Source organism: Erithacus rubecula, assembly GCF_903797595.1.
Source record: "Erithacus rubecula genome assembly, chromosome: 1".
NCBI lineage: Eukaryota > Metazoa > Chordata > Aves > Passeriformes > Muscicapidae > Erithacus > Erithacus rubecula.
Genome location: NC_136658.1, coordinates 27,294,199 through 27,316,310, shown reverse-complemented (window position 1 = coordinate 27,316,310; position 22,112 = coordinate 27,294,199). Strand labels below are relative to the sequence as shown.

The 22,112-nt window shown below is 38.4% G+C and overlaps 2 protein-coding genes across 6 annotated transcripts in view; one reads left to right on the top strand and one right to left on the bottom strand.

The window, feature by feature from the left end:
• Positions 1 to 1,911, top strand: part of CRACR2A (calcium release activated channel regulator 2A) — a 51,850-nt gene extending 49,939 nt beyond the window's left edge. Inside the window, exons 17-18 of the mRNA XM_079333382.1 lie at positions 465 to 541; positions 1,475 to 1,911. Of these exons, the coding sequence (XP_079189508.1) occupies positions 465 to 541; positions 1,475 to 1,565 (168 nt within the window). The 3' untranslated portion in view covers positions 1,566 to 1,911. The remainder of the gene's footprint in view (positions 1 to 464; positions 542 to 1,474) is intronic.
• A 13,110-nt stretch (positions 1,912 to 15,021) lies between these two features.
• Positions 15,022 to 22,112, bottom strand: part of PRMT8 (protein arginine methyltransferase 8) — a 57,768-nt gene continuing 50,677 nt past the window's right edge. For 3 of the 5 annotated variants that reach the window (XM_079333403.1, XM_079333402.1, XM_079333406.1), the window contains one exon: positions 20,552 to 21,376. In XM_079333403.1, coding sequence (XP_079189529.1) covers positions 20,783 to 21,376 — 594 coding nt within the window. In that variant the 3' untranslated portion in view covers positions 20,552 to 20,782. Of the gene's footprint in view, positions 17,049 to 18,828; positions 18,951 to 20,551; positions 21,377 to 22,112 lie in introns of those variants that run through there. The other 2 variants (XM_079333404.1, XM_079333405.1) reach the window with 1 other exon arrangement.

The window sequence follows — 22,112 nt, the reverse complement described above, 5'->3', positions numbered from 1 at the left end:
ATTCCTAATTACAAAACTCCCAGAGAAGTGCAAAACTGAAAGATGCAGGCTGACTGCAAAAGAAGGTGCAGAAAAATTTCACAAGTACAAAAAGATGAAAGAAGAGTTACTGGAATTCTTTTCACCTGATTTGTCCATCACTCAGTGATGTGGGAATTGCCAGATCTTCACAAGGGAAGTTCACAAGACTTAGTACCTTACAATGTCTGTTTTCATTTAAGCTCTTAATATCAAAAGCCACTCTACAGAACAAATACCTGCTAAGAAAAGCATATAGTTGTTATTTATGAGACATAATTGGAGGCTTTTGTTACTATTTACTGTTAGTTCTAGAATTAAAATCCTAAGATGATCTATTTCTCCTCCTTTATTTTCATATTTCAGTATATCTCTGTTGCTCTTTTTGCAGCTGGAATGAGACATTGTGCAGAAGTAATTGAAATGGTCTTTCTCTTTGATTGTAGGATTACAATTTAATTTTCTATGAATGCAGTGCATATTCTGGGTACAATGTGGAAAAGTCTGTGCTTCACTTAGCTAGGTAAGAAGAAAACACAAACTGAATTTTTATGTGCCTGACTGCCCTGTAACTGATGACATTGGGAATTCTCTTTGTTTAATTAGTTTTATGGTATACTATATTATATTATATTAGTTTTATATTTATTAGTTTTAGGTACTTAAGGTAGTGAAATATTCATTGCTTTTAAACTCCTCTCTTGCTCTGACTGAGCAGTTGCTCAGGTTCATAAAGAGTTATGCTGGAGAAACTCTTTATAGATGCAGAAATACCTGGATTTTTGTTAGGAAAGCTGAAGGCCTTGGCTGTTGTGATAATTCTTGCAAGAATTTCCTGAAGGTTTGGGGAAAAATATTTGAAAATGGATGCTGCTGACTCCTTGCAGCAATACATTGGATATGCTTCCTTCTTCCCTCTGCTCATTACAGCTCAAATTCTGCTGTCTGCCTGGGGCTGGGAGACAGGAAGAAGTGGATTTTTCAAGTTATATAAAGGCTAGAGGTAAATATACAGGAAAATGTGGCCCCTCTGAACTACTTACAGAGGTGGAGACACTGGAAATGAGTTGGCAAATCTCTGATATTTTTGCAGAAATCAGTGAAATTTTGTGAAAGTGTTGGTAATTGATAACTGTCTAGGCAACCAGATTTTTTTAGTTTTGTTCCAGCCTTAAAAGTAAGACATGAAAGTCACTCTTTTGAGTCTCTGTAATATGCAATAAATATTAACAATCACTAACAAATATTAACAATAACTAACTAATAGATTTTTCTAGCTAAATGAGCAAAGGTTGTTGTGTGATGTAGCCACCATAATTGTTCTTTTTTGTTTGTTTGTTAATTCACAAAATTTTATCTTCTGTTAAATCTCTGGACAATTTTATACTCCTGAGAAAATGTTTTTCTGTTCTATCTCTTGTGGGTTTATTGACTTTTTTTTCTTTCTTTGCCCTAGGATTTTAAAAGAACATGAAGATAAAGTGAAAGAGAAAACCATCGAACTTCAATCTGATACGAACAAAAAGTCATGCTGTATGAGGCAATAAAATGTTGAGGTATGTTTAGACAAGTCATACATTTATACAACACTACCTGGCACTATCAGACTTGCTTTTATCTTCCAAATATTTCTTCTGCTGTGTTTGAGTGTAGGTGTAAGTGAAAGTTAAAATCTTTTTATGATCTGATCTTGCTTTTATAGATACTGCCTTTAGTTAATTGACAGTGTATTTGGGGCAGTGACAGTCTTTTATTCTCTTTGATGCCTAACACCACTGAATCCTGCTTTGTCATCAGGCTTGTAGAAGCTGCCACATTATTAATAAGAAGAAATAATTGTATGGGAAGAAAGAAAACTATTTGGAATATGAAGTAAATTATTACCAGTGTAAATGACCCATCCTCTGAATACTGATGATTTAATTTCTGTTCAGACCTTTAGATCCTGATTTTGTGCTAAGCTCTCTTTACAGTTTTTTAAAAATTGCCATAGGTGTAGTTGTTTGTAGTTTAAAATATGTTAAGGCTGACTGAACAGCTCTTTATATCCAAAAGTCTGTCACAGAAGGTGTCAAAGAAAATTTTGGAGGTAGAATTTTCAGAAACAGCAAATCTTATTTTGAGGAAGATTTTGAAAAACTTACCAGCATTTAATGAGCAAAAAATCTCATGAAAATCCAGTGAGATATTGCTCTTTTAGCAATGCAAAGAACAATTTCCTCCTCATGTAGCTCAACACATGACTGATTTTTCAAAAGCAGCTTCCACACAACATTCCTCCAGGGCCTGATAGCACTGAGACACAGTTTGCCCATGGGGATGCATTTCAGAAAATCATGGCCCACCCTGGATCATAAGAAATGCAAATGTCAATTATCTTTTGAAGATTTTATGGAATATAAATGGAAATAAGAAACTTGAGAGTGTGTCACCAAGCCACCACATGATCAGTAATTATTCCTGGTGGGATATGTCTTCACTGCATCCAGTTATTTGTGGTAAGCATTCAAGAGCAAGCATTAACAATGGTGAGCTTGTTGAGAAAGTGGAACCTATGGCATAATTTATTTCATTAAAATATCACACAAGATGGTAGATTTTATTATATAAAATGTTACAGGCATTATGTTCTAAATCTATTTTCTAAATGTTTTTAAAAAGTTATTTTTCATTTAACTAATGAATCAATATGAAGCTGAAGATGAATGTTAAGCACTAGCTCAACAGGGAACTCTATTTTTGGATAAAAACCTTGTCAGTAATTAATTGTGCTCTTGGGATTTCAGTCTGATCAAAGATGTTTATCTAGTTCCAAGAACAGCATAATAGGGGTTTATAGACTTTTCCCTATAGCAATTTCTATATCCATAGCAGCACTCAAATGCCCTTTCCTATGAGTTGGGATTCCTTCCCTATCAGGTGGAATAACCAGGGGTTTATTTCTATCAGGAATCATGAATGAACTAAGCAGCTCAGGATAAGCTGATTATTAAGAGTTTTCTCTTGTAGATTCCTGAGAATCTGCTCGTCCAAATGAAAAAATCTTCCCTTGCCTTCAGTAAGGTGCCTAAGAAGATCTAAAACACTAAAGGAGCAAAATGAGTATCAATTACTGAAAATCAATAGGCTTTCTGTTCATTTCCCAGGGTTGCTTCTTGGAGTCCATTACTGGTTGTGAAGAGTTGAGTCACCTTATCGACTGTGGCATATTATCCATCATGGAGATCCTAGAACTGAACCATCTGTGTTCAATCCTGGCTGGAGCTGAACTAATGCAAACCATTAATTTAAACATCAACAAAACCAGCACTTTATCCCAATTTTAACTAGGAAAGGAGTGTCATCAGTTTAAAGATGGTCTTTGCCCATTGACTTTGAGTGATCTGTTCCCCCATCAATATTGGAACCAGCAATATTTCCTTCTGCCTCTGTCAGCCTCAGGAAAACAGTTTGAACCCTTAATTTCAGCTTTCCTGCCCATGGTTCTAGCCCAAAATGCCCAAATTCCGATCCTTAACTACTTTATCCCTGAAGTTCATCTTGATTTTGAAGGACAGTGACAAGTGAAGTGGATTTTCTTTCTGTGACTCCCATGGGATCATTTTTATTTGAGTGTCTTTTAGTGTGCACTGAGACCCTGACAGCAGGATGTACACAGTTTGAGAACAGACGATGCTAAGAAGCAGCTGAATCCTGGGATGAGGGGGATTTTTTCTTCTACAGACAAATCTGGTGCAGCCTAGGACCCAGGCAATGTCTACCATCTCAGATTGATAGCTGTGGCCATTGCTGATCCTTTTTGGAAGTCCAGCCAAATCCCAAGCTGAGTACACATTGCCAAGGTGCAGCACCAACGTCATCAGCCACACAGAAATACAGAGACTGATGTCTTCACTGCTTGTTACCCATGTATACACAAGCAGTTCCTGTAAACATGAGCACAGATAACCTAATCCTTCTCTTCCTTTCCCGCAGATCAAGACTGAAGTTTGCTGATGAAAACGTGTGTGTACACAACTCCTATGTCTTGCAGTGCACTCTTTCTCCCACTGTGCCCTACACCGCTCCCCAGGATCAAGCAGAAAAGAAGGTTTAATGAAAAGACCAGATGTCCTGCAGCTATGGGCCACAAATTCTAACCAGCAGCTTGCCTGCATACAAGTGTTCCCTTTTATTCTACCTTCTCTTGTTGTTTTCTTTTTTTTCCATGCTTATTCTTCTTCCATCTACCATGACCCCTTCCCTTCTCTGTCCTTCCCAAAGAACTTGACCCTTTGAAAGTTGCCTTTTCCCTATTAGTCCGAGGTTTTCTACGTTTTTACCCACATGCTCATTTCTTCTACCATTTTTTAAGTCATCTTGAGTTTAATTGTTGTTATTGATACAGTTACTGTGGTGCTGCTGACCTTGCAAGTTTACACTCCAATTATTTGTGAAGTTACTGTGTAACTCGCCCTTATCCTCCTGGGAAGTCCAGGCATTGCTCACAATGCTGTCTGTAACAACTTTCAGCTTCTTGCTCTGTTATTTGCAGTGTTCACAGTTGCTTGAGTCATGTCCAGGGTTTCTCATGGTCTGTTTAGTTATCTAAACCTCAGGCCAGGGCTTACTCACCTGTTGGCACACCTGAACAAACAGAAGTTACTGCTGGATTCAGGCTCACTAAAGACAGGTATAAATAACATGCTACAAGGCTCTACCCCTGGACAGATTCTGCTGTCCAGCTGGTCATCAAACAGGTGTGGGAATTCTTGGTTTCCATTCTCCTGGATGCTAACTGTGTTGCTGGGTCTTCTGACTCTCCACCAGGATTTCATACTCCATGACAGTATTTTTTTCAGCTCTTCAGAAAGTTAATACTGACTTAACAGTAGTGAAGCTTGCTTTTCCTCTTTTATTTTTTCTTTTTTTTCTTCCTTTTTTTTTTTTTTCTTTTTTTTCTTTTTTCTTTTTTTCATTTTTCTATTCCAGTTCTCCATTGGGAAAAATTTATCTCTGCCTGGTTAGGTACCCAATACTGGCAGATCTTTGGATAAACACAAAGTCCATTTGCATGACAGTAACAGAGTGCTCCTAACCCTTTGGAACTGGATGTCCATGAATTACTGTGTGCCAGTCAAAACAGGTTCCAGCCTGCACAGATGTGAATGGAGCAACATGGAAAAAGATCATTGCACAGTATAACCCCCTTGCAAGAAATATACTGCACCACCTCACATACCAGATTTAAGGAGTAATCTGCAGCTGTTAAAATGGAAACACTCCACACACAAGGAATATGTGAGGAACAGACCACACTGAAGCAAGTTTGCCTCTGAAACAACTGCAGTCAGTGGTCACACCCATGCTGGAGCAAGGACAAATGAGGAATAGGACAACTGGCATCCCTAAACACAGGACAGCAGAATCATTGGGATTGAATGGCTAAAACCATGTTACCCGGGATGGCAGAAAGCATTACACACATCCCCACAACTTCTTGTGCTGCCTGTTGGCTCCCTGGACAAATTCTGACTAACAGAGTTGACCACACAGTGAAAAAAAAGGAAGCTGAAACTTCGGAGCAGAGGAGAGAAAAAATGTACATGAATACATTTGTTTAATGGTTTACACTCTTTTTCTTTCCCCAGAACCTCAATCACTGAAAAAAGGCTTGTGTACTTTGATAGTAAATTAACTCAAGTAAAATTTCCCAACTTGGGACCATTTTTGTTTGCAACATCCGTATATTGGCAGAATTTTCTATCATGTGAGACCATTTTGGAATAAATCCACTTTATCATCTGCACAAGTGGAATCTTGTTTTAGAAAGCAGAAACATGCTCATAAAGCTCATCAGTGGCAACTTCCTGAATTCATCCGCAGCTGTTGAAATAATGGGTCTTTTTGATTATTGAAATTACAGGAATTGCAATAGCACTCATACACTTCTGAAAAAAGAAGACAGTTGGAAACTTTGGCCTGTTTGCACATCAAGCAACTAAAGTTCTTTTAATATGAAGCTAGCAAAAGACACCTGATTATTATCTGATGAAAATAGGCTTCTCAAGGGAAAAAAAAAACAACCCAGTAGGTTAAGTTTACAGGGCAGGTATAACAGTTAATTTCTGTTACTAATCTGAAATATTGTATGCAGTGGCATTGAATCCTTCCAAACACAGTAAAAGTTGAAGGACATTGGATTAGTCAGATAAATATTGCTTATTTCCTTTCAAACACTGAAGAAGGAAGTGTTTCAAACAAGTCCAGCTATACTGGACAGCTGTGTTTGGCTTCTGCAGGTGTCAGTGCCTTTTCTGCCACATCCTTCTCCTGAGCACAACAGTCATTACAAGATTGTAATGATTGTTCAGAGGTTCAGAGAATCTTTCTCACTGGAAATGTCTGGTTTTCAGGGGTTGAACAGGAAGGGAGCAGGGAATCCTGTGTAACCCAGACATTCAAGTAACACATGTGGCTCTGGATCTCACTCCAGCACTTGCATTACTTGAGCTGCTGTTTGTGTGTGTGGAGATAATGAACAGTGAAGACCCTGCTGTGTTTTGTGTGACTGATGACATTAGTGTGCTGTGTATGCATCTGCACCTTTGCAGTATGAACTCAGCTCAGGTTTTGGCTGGGCTTGCAGAAGGGAAGAGCAGCAGCCACAGCTGCCATTCCTCTGTGACATTCTGATATCCCATCTTTGCCTCATGTTGCGAGTTCCATGTTCTTTTGCTCAGAGCATACATAAATATGCTTTTTTAGGTCATGTGTCACTGTATCCACTTAATCTTTTTTTTGCTGTCTTCCTAATGATCTTGTTGCAAAGTAAGTATTAACAGCTTTGGAACATCAGTCTGCCTATTTGCAGGATTCAGTGCTGCTGCAGCACTACACTTAAATCTTACCTTTTCAGAGCAAATCAAGTCTATGAATTGGGAATGTGAATATTCCTGTGACTGTATAGTGACTGTTAAAGCTCAGGTGCTGCTTTTTTCAGAGGGTAGAGTACTGGATACGTTTGCAACTCTTTATTCCTGTCAGTTTTTACTCCTCCATTTTACCTTTTACAAGTTGTTAGAACCCTGCAGCAAGCCATTTTAGGCCTTGGCAGAATCTCAAGGGGAAAAATAATAGAGAAAAGAAGAAAAAGACAGAATTCTCTCCTACATTAGTGAGCTAAACTAGCCCAGCAAAATCTGACAAATACCACACTTAGTGGGAGGATATGGGCGGAAAACACAGCTAAGATCACAGTTTTGAGAAAAGAAGTCTAGAGGGGTGGGCACCCATTTTCAGTACCAAGAAGGTGTTTAATTGTTTTACCTCTTTGTAACCTCATCTTTAAATACCAATAAATGGAATGGATGTGAACAATGTTTCTCAGGCAGCCTTGGGAGCTCAGTATTGCTGCAGCCAAACACCAGTTTGGGTACCTCAGCTGGGGGCTGAAAAGCCTCAGGACAAGCAGTGCTGCATAGCGCAGAGGTAAGAAAGACTCCCAGCTGCAGGGTTCAGATGCCTCCCCTGAGAACCTGAGTGAACCCTTCTGTTCCTGCATGGCCTTCTCCCAGTTCTACAGGTGCAAATGACTGAACTGCACTGAACTGCACTACTTGACAGTTTTGAACAAGGTCCTTTGAATCTGGGCTATTAAGGCTCATCAGTTGTCATAGCAACCCTGTATTGTATGGATTTATATTATGAAGCTGTAATAAGGCTGTTGCTCATCCCTCTGAAATGAGGCATAAATCACTAATGCAGCTTCTCAGTGACAGGGCTTCTTTAAGTATTATTCTGACAGAGAAACTGATTTGCATTAAATGACATTTCTGTCAGAAAGACGAATGATAGGAGTGAAACTTTCTACAGGTATGCTATTGGCATTTTTATTTGCAACCCTCTGTAGAGTCACCTTCTACACTGAAATAATTCGTGTCATTAGAAGCCCCAGGGGAGGTTATTCAAGTAATTACTGAATTCAGGTAAGATGTGTGAAGCCCTTGCTCTTGGCTTGTCCCATACAGGGAATGCTGCACAGCAATCAAGTGCTGCTCAAATGATTAAATAGTGGATTTTTGTTTAATATTTGTTCCTCACTGACATGATTCTTGTGTAGAACAGTAGCTAAATGTACCTTTCTGTCATTACTGTGCAGACAATGCAGCTGTGCAAACATGATATACTTAGATTTCTGTAGGGTGCTGTTGGTCAAGAAAGTGCAGTCACGCAAAATTACAGACATCTATCAAATGATTAAAAATTAGCATCTGTCAGGTTTCAAAATGTAATGCTAAATAAGCTAGGCATGTTTTTTTGAAGGGATATCTATCCGATTTGCTGGTAACTCATAAAGTCCTCATCCTTGGAAGTTTTCTTACACAAAGCCACAGTGATTTGACATAGCTTTGAGGAAATATCTGCTTGACTAGAAATCTCCAAGGTTTCCTTACAACCTAAATTTTGGTGGTACAGATGGAAAAAACCCCAAACAAATAGTGTTTTACTTAAGCAGACTGTTTTGCATGTCTGCTTTGTATACCAACATTAAAGCCCAATAGTTAATTTAAGATCACCACAACATCTGCAACAGAGCATTTAAGGGTGTTATGAAAGCACTGTGTGGTGCAAGACATCTCTAAGAAAGTAAATGTCTGTCCTGTCTTCCAGAGGGGCAAGAAGAAGGGTCTAGACAGCAATGAGTCTTATCACAATTCCTGGGAAAGTGGTGGACAGCTAGTCCTGGAAACCATTCTGAGATACATGAAGGACAAAATGGAGATCAGGAATAATCAGCATGGAATTACAATGGGGCAATTGTGCATAATGAACCTGACAGTTTCCACAATGACACATCTGGCCTGATGGATGAGGGAAGATTCATGGATGTTGTTTAACTCAACTTTAGTAAGGCTTTTGACCCTCTCCTATAACATCCTCATTGACAAGATAACAAAGTGTTAGATAATTGGACAGGAGACTGCTCTGAAAACCAGCTGAATGACGAGGCCCAGGGACCTTAAAGAAAACTCAAGAGGGATCTTGTCAATAAATGTAAATACTTGATGGAATTTGGGAATGAAGAGAAGGGAGCCAGACTTCTCTGGAGTACCCAATGACTGTAGAAAAGGCTACAGGCACAAACTGAAACCCATGGAATTCCATCTGAACACAAGAAATTATCTTTTCTCTTTTTTTTCCCTGTCGAGGTGGTCAAACACCAGAATAGTTTTCTCAGAGAAGTTGAGGAGTATCCATCCTTGAAGATACTTCAAACCTAGCTGTAAATGGTCCTAAGCAACCTGTTCCAGTTTGTCTTGCTTCAGTAGTGGGGTTGGATGTTTTCAAGAGGTTGGTAAATCACTGTGTATTTTCCATCTTCTAAAATTCGAGCTGTCTATAAATATTCAAAGTCTTATGGTACTGGCAGCATCTCCAGACCAACTAGATTTATCCTCATTGTCATGGGCATTTACATGAGTGGACTGTAGTAAAAAGGACACAGGACACACAGGCAAGTAAGAGATGAGGATGGCTTAGTAGAAATGTTTAATAAAGGTCTGGTTTTGGATTATAAGCAGATTCCACACAGGGAATCTTACATATCACTGAAGTACTAGCTAGAAACTTGTCAAGATGAAGGTAAAGAAACAGCATATTATGCCAGTACTGTTGGAGGAACAAGAATGGGAAGAACATAACACAGTAGCAATGTTCTGGCAAGCAGAAGTGAATTTTACATTTGGACCCATGAACATTAGGTTGCAAGGGTTTAGGAATTTGCCCAGTGAAAGTAGACATCCTGCTGTGTAACAGAATTTCTACTTAATGGTATCATTTAACAGCAGAATTCAAATGGAAATTTCTCTCAGAAAATGTTAGGCCTTATTGTCCATACTACTTTTGTTAGTGGGTCATGTCTGGACAATTTACCTAGTCCACTGAATGTTTTCCAATTATTTCCTTAAGTTCTTTTCTCAGTTGCCTCCACAACATTACTGGTAAAATATACTTTCACTTTTTGAGTTCTGCTGCTTCCACACCCTCATTTTATAGCTCAAAATGTATTGTCATCATGTGTTTTGTTGTTGGCTACTTGGCATACAAATGTTATCCATCACACACCGCTGATTCAGCTTCACACAGCACTTACGTTTTCTTGCTATCTACACTCACCCCGTTGGAAAGCAAGCAAAATAATGAGCTTTTTTTCCTGAGATACTCCCTCGGTGGTGATAATAGCAATTATATTTGCTTGAATCATATCTCATTAGCTAATGACATTGATTTTTCATGCCGAATAAATGTGAAAAATATGCCATGATGGTGATAAAGTGCTTCTGCTAACTGATGGGCATTGCAAGTTACTGTTAACGAGGCAAGTTACACGTGCCTTTCTGGGCTGCCATTCCATATTCCTGCATCAAAATTGTAGGGCATGCATGATTTGTGATTAAATTCTGCTGTGACCTTAACACAGGGGTGCATTTCTGGTTCTAGGGCCATGCTGTACTGCAAGTGCTGATGGTTCATTTTCATACATGGGTAATGGCTGGACACAAAAGCACAGAACCAAGGGCAAAAGAGGACATTATGTTTTTCCCATGAAGATTTAGGGGTCGGCTCAGGCTTGATCTTGCTGACTGTTGTGCTTCTAAAAGACCGCACTTGATGATTCAGAGGAATGACTTGGATCCTAGCCCAAACCTGTGTGCTACTAGAGGAAGTAAGACTGGTTTTGTGTTGCTGTTGTTATCTCAAAGCTAACATGGTTTCTTTCTGTTTCATAATCACCTTATAGTATCTCCCCAAATTTTCTCAAAAAATATTATCTTTATGTTTGCATCATCACTAATCGTCATTGTTTGTTTCCACTCAAAAATGACAAAAATATTTAACATACAAATAAAAGAGAAAGGGGAGGGAGTCAGGGAAACTGTATTGGTACCTGTAAAATCTGAAAGACTTGCAAAGAGAGCAGCAGAGATTTCAAAAATTTTGCGATCATAAAAATATTTTTCTTTCCTGTCTGTTGTATCTGGACCCTAGAATATTTTTTATCTATCTAAGAGATGGGTGGTCTGCTTTAGATGTCATCTGTGAGCAATAGTCTGCTTCTTTCTCAGTCTCAACCATGTAGAACACATTTTTTACCTTTTTTGTGCCTATCCCCAGAAGCAGCAGCTATTTTCAGGGAACAATCTTGTTCCCTGTAGGCGTACTACTGCCCTGGCTCACCCCAGTCATCATACTGTGCAGAAATACCAGTTTTCTGGGAAATCTCTAGCTGATGATTCATGTTCTCTTTACTCTAAATGTATTGTTATATGAGGTCTAAAGCCTCAGGTTTATTTCTTTAGTTGCTTTTTAAAAAAGATTTGTAGATACTGTTAATTCACACTTAATTTCTAGGAAGTTTAGATGCCATCTATGGGATTTGTCTTCTACATGACTCTCTCATATGCTTAGCAGATTAAGATCTGAGATGATCTCTGAGAAATGTTGAAAATAAATGCTTTAAAAAAAGGTAAAAATAGCCCACTTTTCCAGCTGGAACTAGTCTGTGACTGCTTCATGCCTATTGAAAAGGAAATCACCTTGCTTAGTTGTATATTCCAACTATGCAGGTGCACACACTGGCATAAACCTATTAGACCTTATAATACTGCTCATAAAATGTGCCCTCCATGCCACCAACGCAACACAGAAGAAAACTGTTCTCTTTTAAGTAGTGGTCCTTGGGATTATATCTGTAACAAAACTCTTAGATGCATTTGTTAAGCACTGTGTAACAGCAGCAAGATAGACTGGGGGGGAAAAGTGGGGGGAAAATGGAGGAGGAGGGATTACAGGTGGATAGGAGGTGGAATTCATATAAAAGGATGCAATCACGGGTTTTATAGAGAAGAGGAGAGTTACCATGAGGGGACTAGGTGGGAACTAATTGTATCTTCCAGTACCTAATAGGGAGTCACAGTAAAAAGAAAGCCAGGCTTTTCTTGGGGGGAATATAGTAAAATAACAGGAACCAACAGTCCCAGGTTAAAAAAAGAGTAATCCCAGTTGAACGTTAAGTGTCCCTGTGAGATTATCACAACACTGGAACAGCTGCCCAGAGAGGCTGGGGAGGTTCTTTGCTCCTGGAAATCAAAGAATCCCTGAACAGTTAGGTTTGGAAAGGACCACTGGAGGTAATGTAATCTAATCCCCTACTCATGCAGAGTCCCTTAGAATCCATTACTCAGGATTAGTTTCCAAATGATTTTTTAATATTTCCAGGAAAGGAAATTCCAGAACCTCTCTGGCCAATCTGTTCTAGTGCTTGGTCACCCGCACAGAAAAGTTGTTCCTTGTGGAACAATATCCTGAAGTGGAAGGTTCACATAAGAATCATTGAGTCTAACTCTTGGCCCTGCACAGCACAGCCCCAAGGGTCACACCATTTGCCTAGAGCATTGTTCAAACACTTATTGAACTCTGCCAGGCTTGGTGCTGGGACCATTTCCCTTGGGAGCCTGTTCCAGTGCACAGCCACCCTCTGAGTGAAAAACCTTTTCCTGATATCCAACCTAAACCTCTCCTGACTCAGCTTCGTGCTGTTTCATCAAATCCTGCCACTGACTGCAAGGATACAAAGGTCTGTACTTTTCCCCTCTGCTTCTCCTTGTGAGGATGCTAAAGGCCACAATGAGATCTCCCTTCAGTCTTCTGTAGGCTGAACAAACCAAGTCACAGGCTCATGTGGAATTTCCTATGCTTCAGCTTCTGCCCTTTGCCTCTGGTGCTATTGATCAGCACCACTGAGAAGAGTCTGGACTCATTCTCTTGGCACTCTCCCTTAAGATACTTACAGGCATTGATATGGTCTCCTCTCAGTTTTCTCAAGGCTGAACAGGCCCAGCTCCTTCAGCCATTCCTCACAAGAGAGATGCTCCTGTCTCCAGATCACCCTCATTCCCCCTCTGCTAGACACACTCCAGTCTCTTGGACTGTGAAACTGAGCACTCCAGATTTGCCTCACTAGGACTGAGTGAAGGGGCAAGGACCACCTCCTTCAACCTGTTGACAATGTTCTTCCTAAGACACCCAGGATATCATTGGCCTTCTTGGCCTCAAGGACACACCTCTGGCTCATGGCCAGTTTGCTCACCAGCATCCCCTGGTCCTTCCCTGAAACCCTGCTTTCTAGCAGGTTGGCCCTGTACTTTCTAATCTTTCTAAAGCAGGGATCTATTCTTCATTATATACATAGAATGCCATGTATCCTTTATAAACTTACCTTCTAAGTGAATTGTTATCTAGAATGAAATCTGTATGTGTTAAATTAATTTCTGAATTAATATTACATTTAAAACAAATCCTGTTAGAAATGATCTCTGAGAAGGTTCATCAAATCAGCACTGTGGTAAAAACATGTCTTGGGTATTACTGTGTAAATATTACCACCTTGGGTAATATTCTTGTTCACATTTTGGACAGTTTCAACTCTTATTAGAAGACTAAAATAGTACTGGAAGGCTGCAAACCCCTAATTCCACACATAGAAAGGTCCCTAGAACAACCTCTGCAAAACCCCAAACCTGAAACTAATGACACCTGGCAAGGGTGAATTTGTGCTGGGAATAAGTTCTTATGAGAATACAGCCATACTGTGCTGTTCTTTAGAGAACCTTGGCTCCCCTAATACAAGGGACTATTTCCTTAATCCTATCAAGCACTGCAAGTTTGAATTGCCCACTGTGCCTTTTAGAGGCATGCTCAGCGTGAAGCTTTTTTTGGGATGCTTTTTGTTTCAAGTGACAGAGCAATCCTTGAGAAGAGTTTTAATGCTTTTCCTTAAGATCAGAGTCAAGGCAGAAGCGACCTGCTTTCTCTTTTCTCCAGCACTGTGTTACTCATCAGGGACAGTCTTTTGTGTAAATACTGTATTTCTGTTACTTGGGCTCTGTCCTCAGCTCATGATCTTCTTTTCCTGTCTGCGGGAAGGGAATTAAATGTTTTAAACATGTGTCTGTGTCAGCTCTCAACAGTAATTTTGTCATCATATTTTAATGCAAAACTTTGAAAATCAGCAGCTTTGGTTCAATCCTGGAGTCCACAAGAAACCTTTATTTAAGCCTTGAGAAAATGTGGCTCAGACTCTGTGGTGGTTACCTGGACTTGGATTGCTGAGGAAATCCTTGTAGCTGATTGCACCTGACCTGCAAGGTCTTTGCATTCCTGTTTCACTAATGCTGATCTAACTGATCCTAACTCTGCCAAAATCACTGGTGGTTTCAAAACCTTGTTGGTATGTAACAGCTTTAATGGCCTTGCAAGCCTGCATTTGCTTTTTGATCACTGGGATTTGAAGACACTCAGCATTCCAGCAGGCACTCTCAGTTCTTTCTGTGATAGAGAAATACATGGGTTTTTTATAATGTGAGGAAAAGCTCAAGCTAATTTTCCAGGACAAAATGTTCCTGAGGTGTGGTGACCATCTCAGAACTGTGCCATTAATAATAACAGTCAGGATGTAACCCTGCAACACTGAAGTAAATGGGTGCTTCAAGTAGTAAGGCAAGGTGGCCACTATTGAAGAGAGACCAACACTTCACTGTCAGCAGTTGAAACATAAGGCAGAAAGGGCAATCAGTGTACAGCAGTTCTTTAATACTTTTCAAATTGGTTAAGGAGCTGATCTGATCAAGTGAGGTTTTTTTCCTGCTTCTTGACCAGTGCTTTCTGTCAGGCAAAAATGACATTCTTAGTAAAGACCCTTGAGAACGTTTTTTATTGGATTTTTTGTTTGTTTGGTTTGGTTTTTGTTTTTTTTTGTTTGTTTGTTTGTTTGTTTGTTTGTTTTGTTTTTTGTTTGTCTTGTTTTTTTGTTGTTGTGTTTTTGTTTATTTATATGTTTGTTTGGGGGTTTGTTTTTGTTTTTTGTTTTGTTTTGTTTTGTTTTAAATAAGGTATGAGATGTTTTCCCCCTTTTTTCCTTTGTTATTCTTTTAATATTAAAATTATTAAATATTCATGTAGTGGGCTAGAGAAGTGGAGGGTTTGCAATGTTTTAAAGTACAGTTTAGGCAAACAAAGTAAGAGTCTTTCCTCTTTCAGTAGCAGGCATCTCAGTGATTAGTGGTAAAGAAGATGAAAACATTGTTTGAGTAGATTTTCATATACATGGAGGAACTGAGAAAAACTGTGGTAGATTGCCTTATCTTAAATTCCTAGAATCACAGAAGTGTTACTAGAAAGGGACATGTAGTTGTTTTTTATTCCCCCAGCCCATTACTGAAAGAGTAGCTGAACTCATTCCCTGAAAATGATAGCAATATTTGACAGATAAACTCGATTTTGTAAGGAAAGTTGTTCATCCTCAACCCAGAAATATGAAAGAAGCTTTAAAACAACAATAATGAACTAAATTGCAAACAGTATATTTTACTGCTGAATTACAGTTTAAATTCACTCTACAAAGATACCATTTGACAGAATCCCTAGCCCATATTCTTTAGACAATAAGAAAATGGAGACACTGTACAGTTTCTATGGAGGGAAAATCAATAGAAGTAGGTTTCTAAAAAGAAAGATGTTGACAAACACTGGCAAAATGCATCTTCAAGTATGCTTTATTTGCAGGTGATTAAAAATATTTTTAGGCAAAAAACTAGTCAATCTTATCCAGTACAAGATAGAACATGATTTAGTGCCTAATGCCAGACAGACTGGAAAATGTGTAGATAAGACTGGTGATGCAGCTGTTGATGAATTACATGTGATTAAATGGCCCACATTCATATAGTAAAAAGACCTGATACATATATATGAGGAATTATAAGCACTTAATATTTTAACAATAAGCAGGAGATTTTGTACGAAAAACAAGGGACTCAAGGGGACAGGAAAGCTACAGACATCTTAGTAATATCAGAAGCCATTGACACTTTTTTTCAAAGACATTAACTTGCTCCTGCAAATTACTGCACTCTTGAGAATAGTATTTGCAATTTAAAACTTATCTAAAACATCACCAAAAGGTAACACTAATTCCTATTTTTAAAAAAATTATTTTGTATTAAGAATTTTGCAAAGAACTGAAATATGGCATGGCCAAGAAGCATGAATTATCCACCATTTCAGAGACTTTGCATTCATCACATTTAAATACTAGGTGTCTGATTTCTGAAAGTCTCATGCAAAATCCAGCTATAAAAACTCACCACAGAATATTTTCAAGGATAAAAAGCGAATGTTTTTAAAGCTCTGACAGACATCCAGTTGTGAAGGTGAATTTCAAAACTAATGGTCCACATTTTCAGAGGACATTCAAAAATATAGTTGTTAAACTTCCTGTAAATGCCCAGCTCTTATCTACACTTTGCATGGAATATTTACCAAAGCTATAACATTGGACTGTTAATGGAATATATCACTGCTTAGAGTAGTGCCAGAGGTAACATCATTACCTTTCCATAACTGCATAATGAGAATTAAATAATCACAAAACAAATTCCTATTATGAAATTATTTTTTTTTCTTCATGTACAATATATATATTCATTTATATTGAATATAAGTCCAATAATACTATCACAGTAATGTGCTGTAGTAGTCTTTCATAGTGAGAAAACTGCCCTAATCATCTGTAACATGCAAAGCTTGGAAGAACCAGAAATTCACAGTAAGTAATACAATTTGTATATGCATCTTCTGCCATCCTAAAGTAACCAGAACACTCAAGACTGTTGCTTATTTTTTTTCCTATGTTTAACAAAAGCTACAGTTCTGTATACTGTACATTCACAGTGGGATCCCAGCCCCCTGTACTATCTGCAAGAAAAATCAGGTTACCACCCTCCATCAGAGTAAACATTCTAGTACTTAATATAATAATCTTGTGAACAGTTGTTCCTAGCTTGAAGCTCAGCAGTTCAAGACTTGATAAAATTCTCCTTTTCATCTCTCTGAAAGGTCTCTTGCTAACGCATTTTGTAGTCATTAGATACTGACATTTCACATAGCTGTCCTTTAAAATCCAAGTCTACTGTGAAATCCAGGTCACGCTGTGAAAAGATTTAAATGCAACATGTAAGTAAGACCATAAGTTTAGTGTATTAATTCAGTTGTCATTGTTTGGTTTGAAAAGACCAGCAGATTGAAGAGATTCCTGTGGTGATTTCTAACTTCTTGTTTTTAAATGGTGCTAACACAGAGTAAGCAGGCTGTAAGATGTGTAATAGCATTCACCACACAATCTGTGCTTAGGTCATATTCCTATACTCTTCCCAAAGTGGATTTAATGTCCTGGTTACTTCCTGGTTCAGGAAGCTTCTGAAATGCTGTTATCATATGTATCCTCTGAAAATTTTTGAAGGGTGTCCCCCATTGAGATGCTCTTAATTTAGGCTAAAGGGCTTTCCCAGTAGGGGTTGTTCCAGATTAGATCTAGCAAACTTCCCATTGTACAGAAGCCCTTAGTCATTTTTTATCTTATAATGACACATTTTTAGGGAAGAGGCACTACACAGCCCTACAGAAGGAAGCTGTGTCTATGCAAGCTTTTGAAAAACTTCATGTTTTAGAAGAACAAAGCATTAGCAAATCCTTTTGAACCAAGGTGGTCTTTCTTTCTTATGACAGCTATCAAGAGCACATTAATTTTAGCACCTAAATCTGCATTCATACTGCTGTGAGAACAAATTGGAGATATGTTATTCACTTTTCCCTGAAAGAAAATGGATACATTTAATCAAAAAGTAAGTATTCCAGTCTCCCTAGGACAACATAAGGGTGGGGAAACAGATTATTTTCCTCTTTCAGCCAGTAGCTTCAGGGGTGAATATGTTTGTTTTAATGCCAAGTTTATTTTGTGTTTATTTCTCTGTCTGTATCAGCACTACCATATCCAATCTGTGTTTAGTATAAAAATGGAAAAGCAATGCAAAAAGGGAAGACAATGAAATGTTAAGATTTTTTGTAGTTAATAAATGCAATTTTTCAACAATCACAATAACTGCATAGGTGGATAATCAGGTTATCTTAACTGCTGTTTACCGTAATAGAAAATGAAGAGATACTGCTCAAATTTTTTGGCATAAAATGGTCCAGTGTTTCTCCCTGAAGCCATAATTCTCATCTCTTGTTCCATCCAGCCATAGCTTGTCTCTCAGACCATGTTTCACAGTCTCCTCACCAGTTAAAATAAGCACTAGGGGCATTCAGCCCACAGCAGAGAACCTGAGGATCTTTTCAACAGTCATGGTAGTGTGATACCCATCCTCCTTTAGCTTTAGCCTTAAATAAAGCATCTGCATTTTCTATGGAAAGGCACAATTTCTAAACAACCTTTCACTCAATTAGTGAGTTCAAATATATTTGATCAGTAAGTTCATACAAGCATTCCTCTGAAATGTGTTACTTAATTTCCTGTTGGACTGTCCTTGGGCACTGAGTGCCAAATCACTCAGAGCAACTGAAGTGTTACTCTTGATCATCTTGTGTTGGCAGAAGGGATCTTTCCACTGATTTCAGTGACAGTGTGAAAAACCCCTTGCCTGCTTGCATCACAAAATGTGAGTCAAGCTGATTGCAGAGGGCAGCTGACTCAGTGATGTATTTGAATCCTTGCTCCCTTCCCATGCTAGCCTGCTTGCAGGCTGACTTCTTACCATCAGCACTGGTTTTTCATTGCTGTCATCAGCTTTGGTGAAGCTGTGACTGTTCTTACTAATAAACTTGCATGCCTTTAGCATGCTTATTGTTTTACTCCTATGCATTTTCTTTATTGCTGATCTTAGTTTGTGATCAGTAGAGGTGGAATTAGGATCAGAGATGCTGACTTACCACATTTTTTGCATTTGGTTTCATGGATATAGTCCCATAAATTTCTTCTCCTCGTCTCACAGTTAAATAGTCCTCCAAGTAGAAGACAGTTTGCTTCCAGTGAGTATAAGGAGCATCAGGTGCTAAAAAATATATATACGGGTATCACTTATTGAAATTTCTTAAATGCCTTGCAAATCAAATTAAGCTTTGAAATAACTGGGAAAAATCCTTTCTTTTCATAGAATGCTTTATTTACTGTATTAGCAATGTACTTTACAATACCATTCTATTGGCTGTCTGTGGGCTGTCATCTAATCTTTACTGGAATATGTCAGATGTGAATCACACCCAGTAAGAAGGATTCCACAAAAGGGGTTATAGGGCAAGACAGGCACATTTTTATCCTTTTATTTCAGCCTACACGTTTTCAAATTGGGAAAATCTTTACCACTAAGTGCTTAGTTCGAAAAACAATATGATGCAACAGCATGAAGGAAAGGTTCATCAAAAATTATTAATCACAGTGTTGCAGATGAAACATTTGGCTAGTGATCCCAAGCCAGCAAATTTTTATAGTTTCCAGGAGGATAGAGCAGATGAAAAAGCACTTGCACCTTGATCTTGTTTGGGACTATTAAAAGGCATTTTGGGCCATTTGCCAGAAATGAAAACTGTCTAAATTAATTTCTAGTCTTGCTTAGCAGAATCACTTTGATGACCCTTTACTATTTCAGGCTTTTAATTTACTTCTTTGATTCTATTTCTGATGTAAATTCCAATCTTTGAGCAGTGTCTAATGAACTTGTATTGCTCACTTCTTGCTCCTACTATTCTTGCAGTCAAGAGCATCTAGGAACCTAAGAATAGCTGTAGGACCTCAAAGACTTCCTAACCTGGCAAAACAAGGCCTCTGATAAATTCATTTTTCTTCTATTTGTATACCCGAGTCACATGAGGTCATTCTATCATTAATAACATTGTATCATTATTGTTCAATAAAATAATGATCTCATTTCATTTCAACATCAATATTTCAAAAAATTACTTGGCTTTGAAAATCTTTTGTGACTGGAGAAATACTATTTTTTTTTTTTTTAAGAAACTGGCAGGACAGGAATTTTTAGCTGTTTTCTAAAATTCTAGAATCAAAAGACTGATATAAAACAACATTTTTCAGAAACTGTGCTGGCAAATTGGTATCTTCAAAAGGAAAAGGATTTTACCAGATAATTTCTGTCTATATGTCCAGACAGTTTTAATGACTGGTAATGCCAATTAATGACTGTTAATGAGATACCTTCTTGTAGGAGTTCAGATCCAGACTGTTTACTATTTGGACATGGCTGCGTAAAATTTCTAACTGAAAACATGTTAGACCAAAGTGAAATTGAATTTAAATTCTAAATCATAACTGCTGCTCTGTACACACCCATGTAGCTGTGCACATGCAGGGCCCCTATGCAGGGCCACATTCCCTAGAAAAGCTTGGCATAACTAGAAACTAGGGTCCCAAGAACACAGTGGGGTGTGTGTAATGCAGGCCCAGGTCCCCAAACCCACCCCAAATTACACACTTATTCATAATTTATAAAAATGCCTATCAGTGAAGTGCCATTTTGACATGTCCTACAAATTGGTGTATTTTAGTGAATTCAGTGCAGGTTTGCCAACAGACACCAGATGAGAACCTCCACCAGCCTTTTAAGAGAGTGGTGACATTCAGCAGCAGATGGCCAAACAACCTTTTTATGGAGCAATTCTTCTGCACCTACATTATCATGATAAACTGAACAGAGGCAGAGAAACACTTCACCCTCCTGTCTACACACAAGGCTGTCTACAGGATGAGGTTTTTGCATTTATTGCAGGACTCTCTGGCTTATTCAGTCTGATAAACAATGCCTTAAGGGAATGGAGTTATTCCTTTAAATATCTGCTCACCAAGGCAAGTTATAGTTTCACATCTGGGTTGTTAGAGATGACTCACATAATCAGTATGTGTGTTTTCATAGCTGGGAAAAAATGGTAGTTTTGTTCTAGACTCTGGGGCAAGCTTTGTTGAGTTTTGGATTTTGGGAAAACTAGGATGCAGAGCTGCTATTTCCCTCTGAGCCGATAATTCTCTGTCTAATTCGAGAAACTTGACACAGGATTTAGATATGACTGGTGAGGGACATAAATTCACAGGCTGTAATTCCTGCTGAGCTCTGAGCTTGATAGCCATTGTGAAATTATGCCTCAGCTTCCACAAAATTCTATAAGCAGTTATCCTTTCCCCATCCTGCTCACCTCCCCCAAAATTACAATAGTTTTTATCACTGAAATTCAAATGTGGTGGTACATTAAACCTTCCTGTACCATCTAACCAGCAGCACTGAGAGCAACAGAAATGAAATGAAAAGAAATACAGATTACCTGTAGAAAATCCCATCTTCTTGTGGCACTTTGTAAATTCAATATTAAAATAGGTGACCAAGGCATGAATGTAATCATTGCGCTGAATTTGGAGGCAGAATGCAGAAGTAAATTCCAGTTCTTCAGTCTTCACTGTATATATATCTACCTCCTGTTTTTGAGGAGAAAGAAAAAGACCTTTACAGGCAGATGTCTGTGACTCTCAGGTAAGTGTTAAATGAGGTACTTTAGTACTTCATTTAATGATCAGAAAAAGACAACTGGCAGCCTTTTAGCACTGTAAGAAATCAGAGGTCTATTCTAATGCATCAATTAATGAGCAAATGATCCAGTCATCTGCCTAAGCTGACAAGAGGAACCTCACTGAAGAGCATATGTTCTTGGGAATGGCAGGCAGGGACTGTAGGAGCTGGGGAAAATCAGGGTAAAAAGGTGCTCTGATAAATATAGGTCGATGTTGAAATGGAGACAGAGGTCCAGTTCAAGGCTTTTAATCATCAGGGACTGTCAGCATAAGGTAAGATGTCAGAGTTGGGTTTTGTAATAAAAATGAACTTATTTGTTTTTGCATCTCTGGAAAGTGATTTGACTGTGTCAAGCAGTCAAAACATTTGAGGCATGAGAGGGATCTGCTTTTAGATGATGATGCTTTTTGATGCTTTCTAGTCCTGCGTCATGTAACTGATTCCAAATAGTGAGCACAGGGATCTTACTGTTGAACAAGACAGAAGCAAATCATGTCAATTGTACTATGGCTTGATGGCAGTAGTAGCAAGCAACAATGTAGTCTCCACGATTGCTTATTTCCATCAATATTTAAATCTCACTCTTCAAGGTTTGTGTTTTTCAGATGGATCTGATTTTTCCAGCTAGGTTCTGTTTTTATC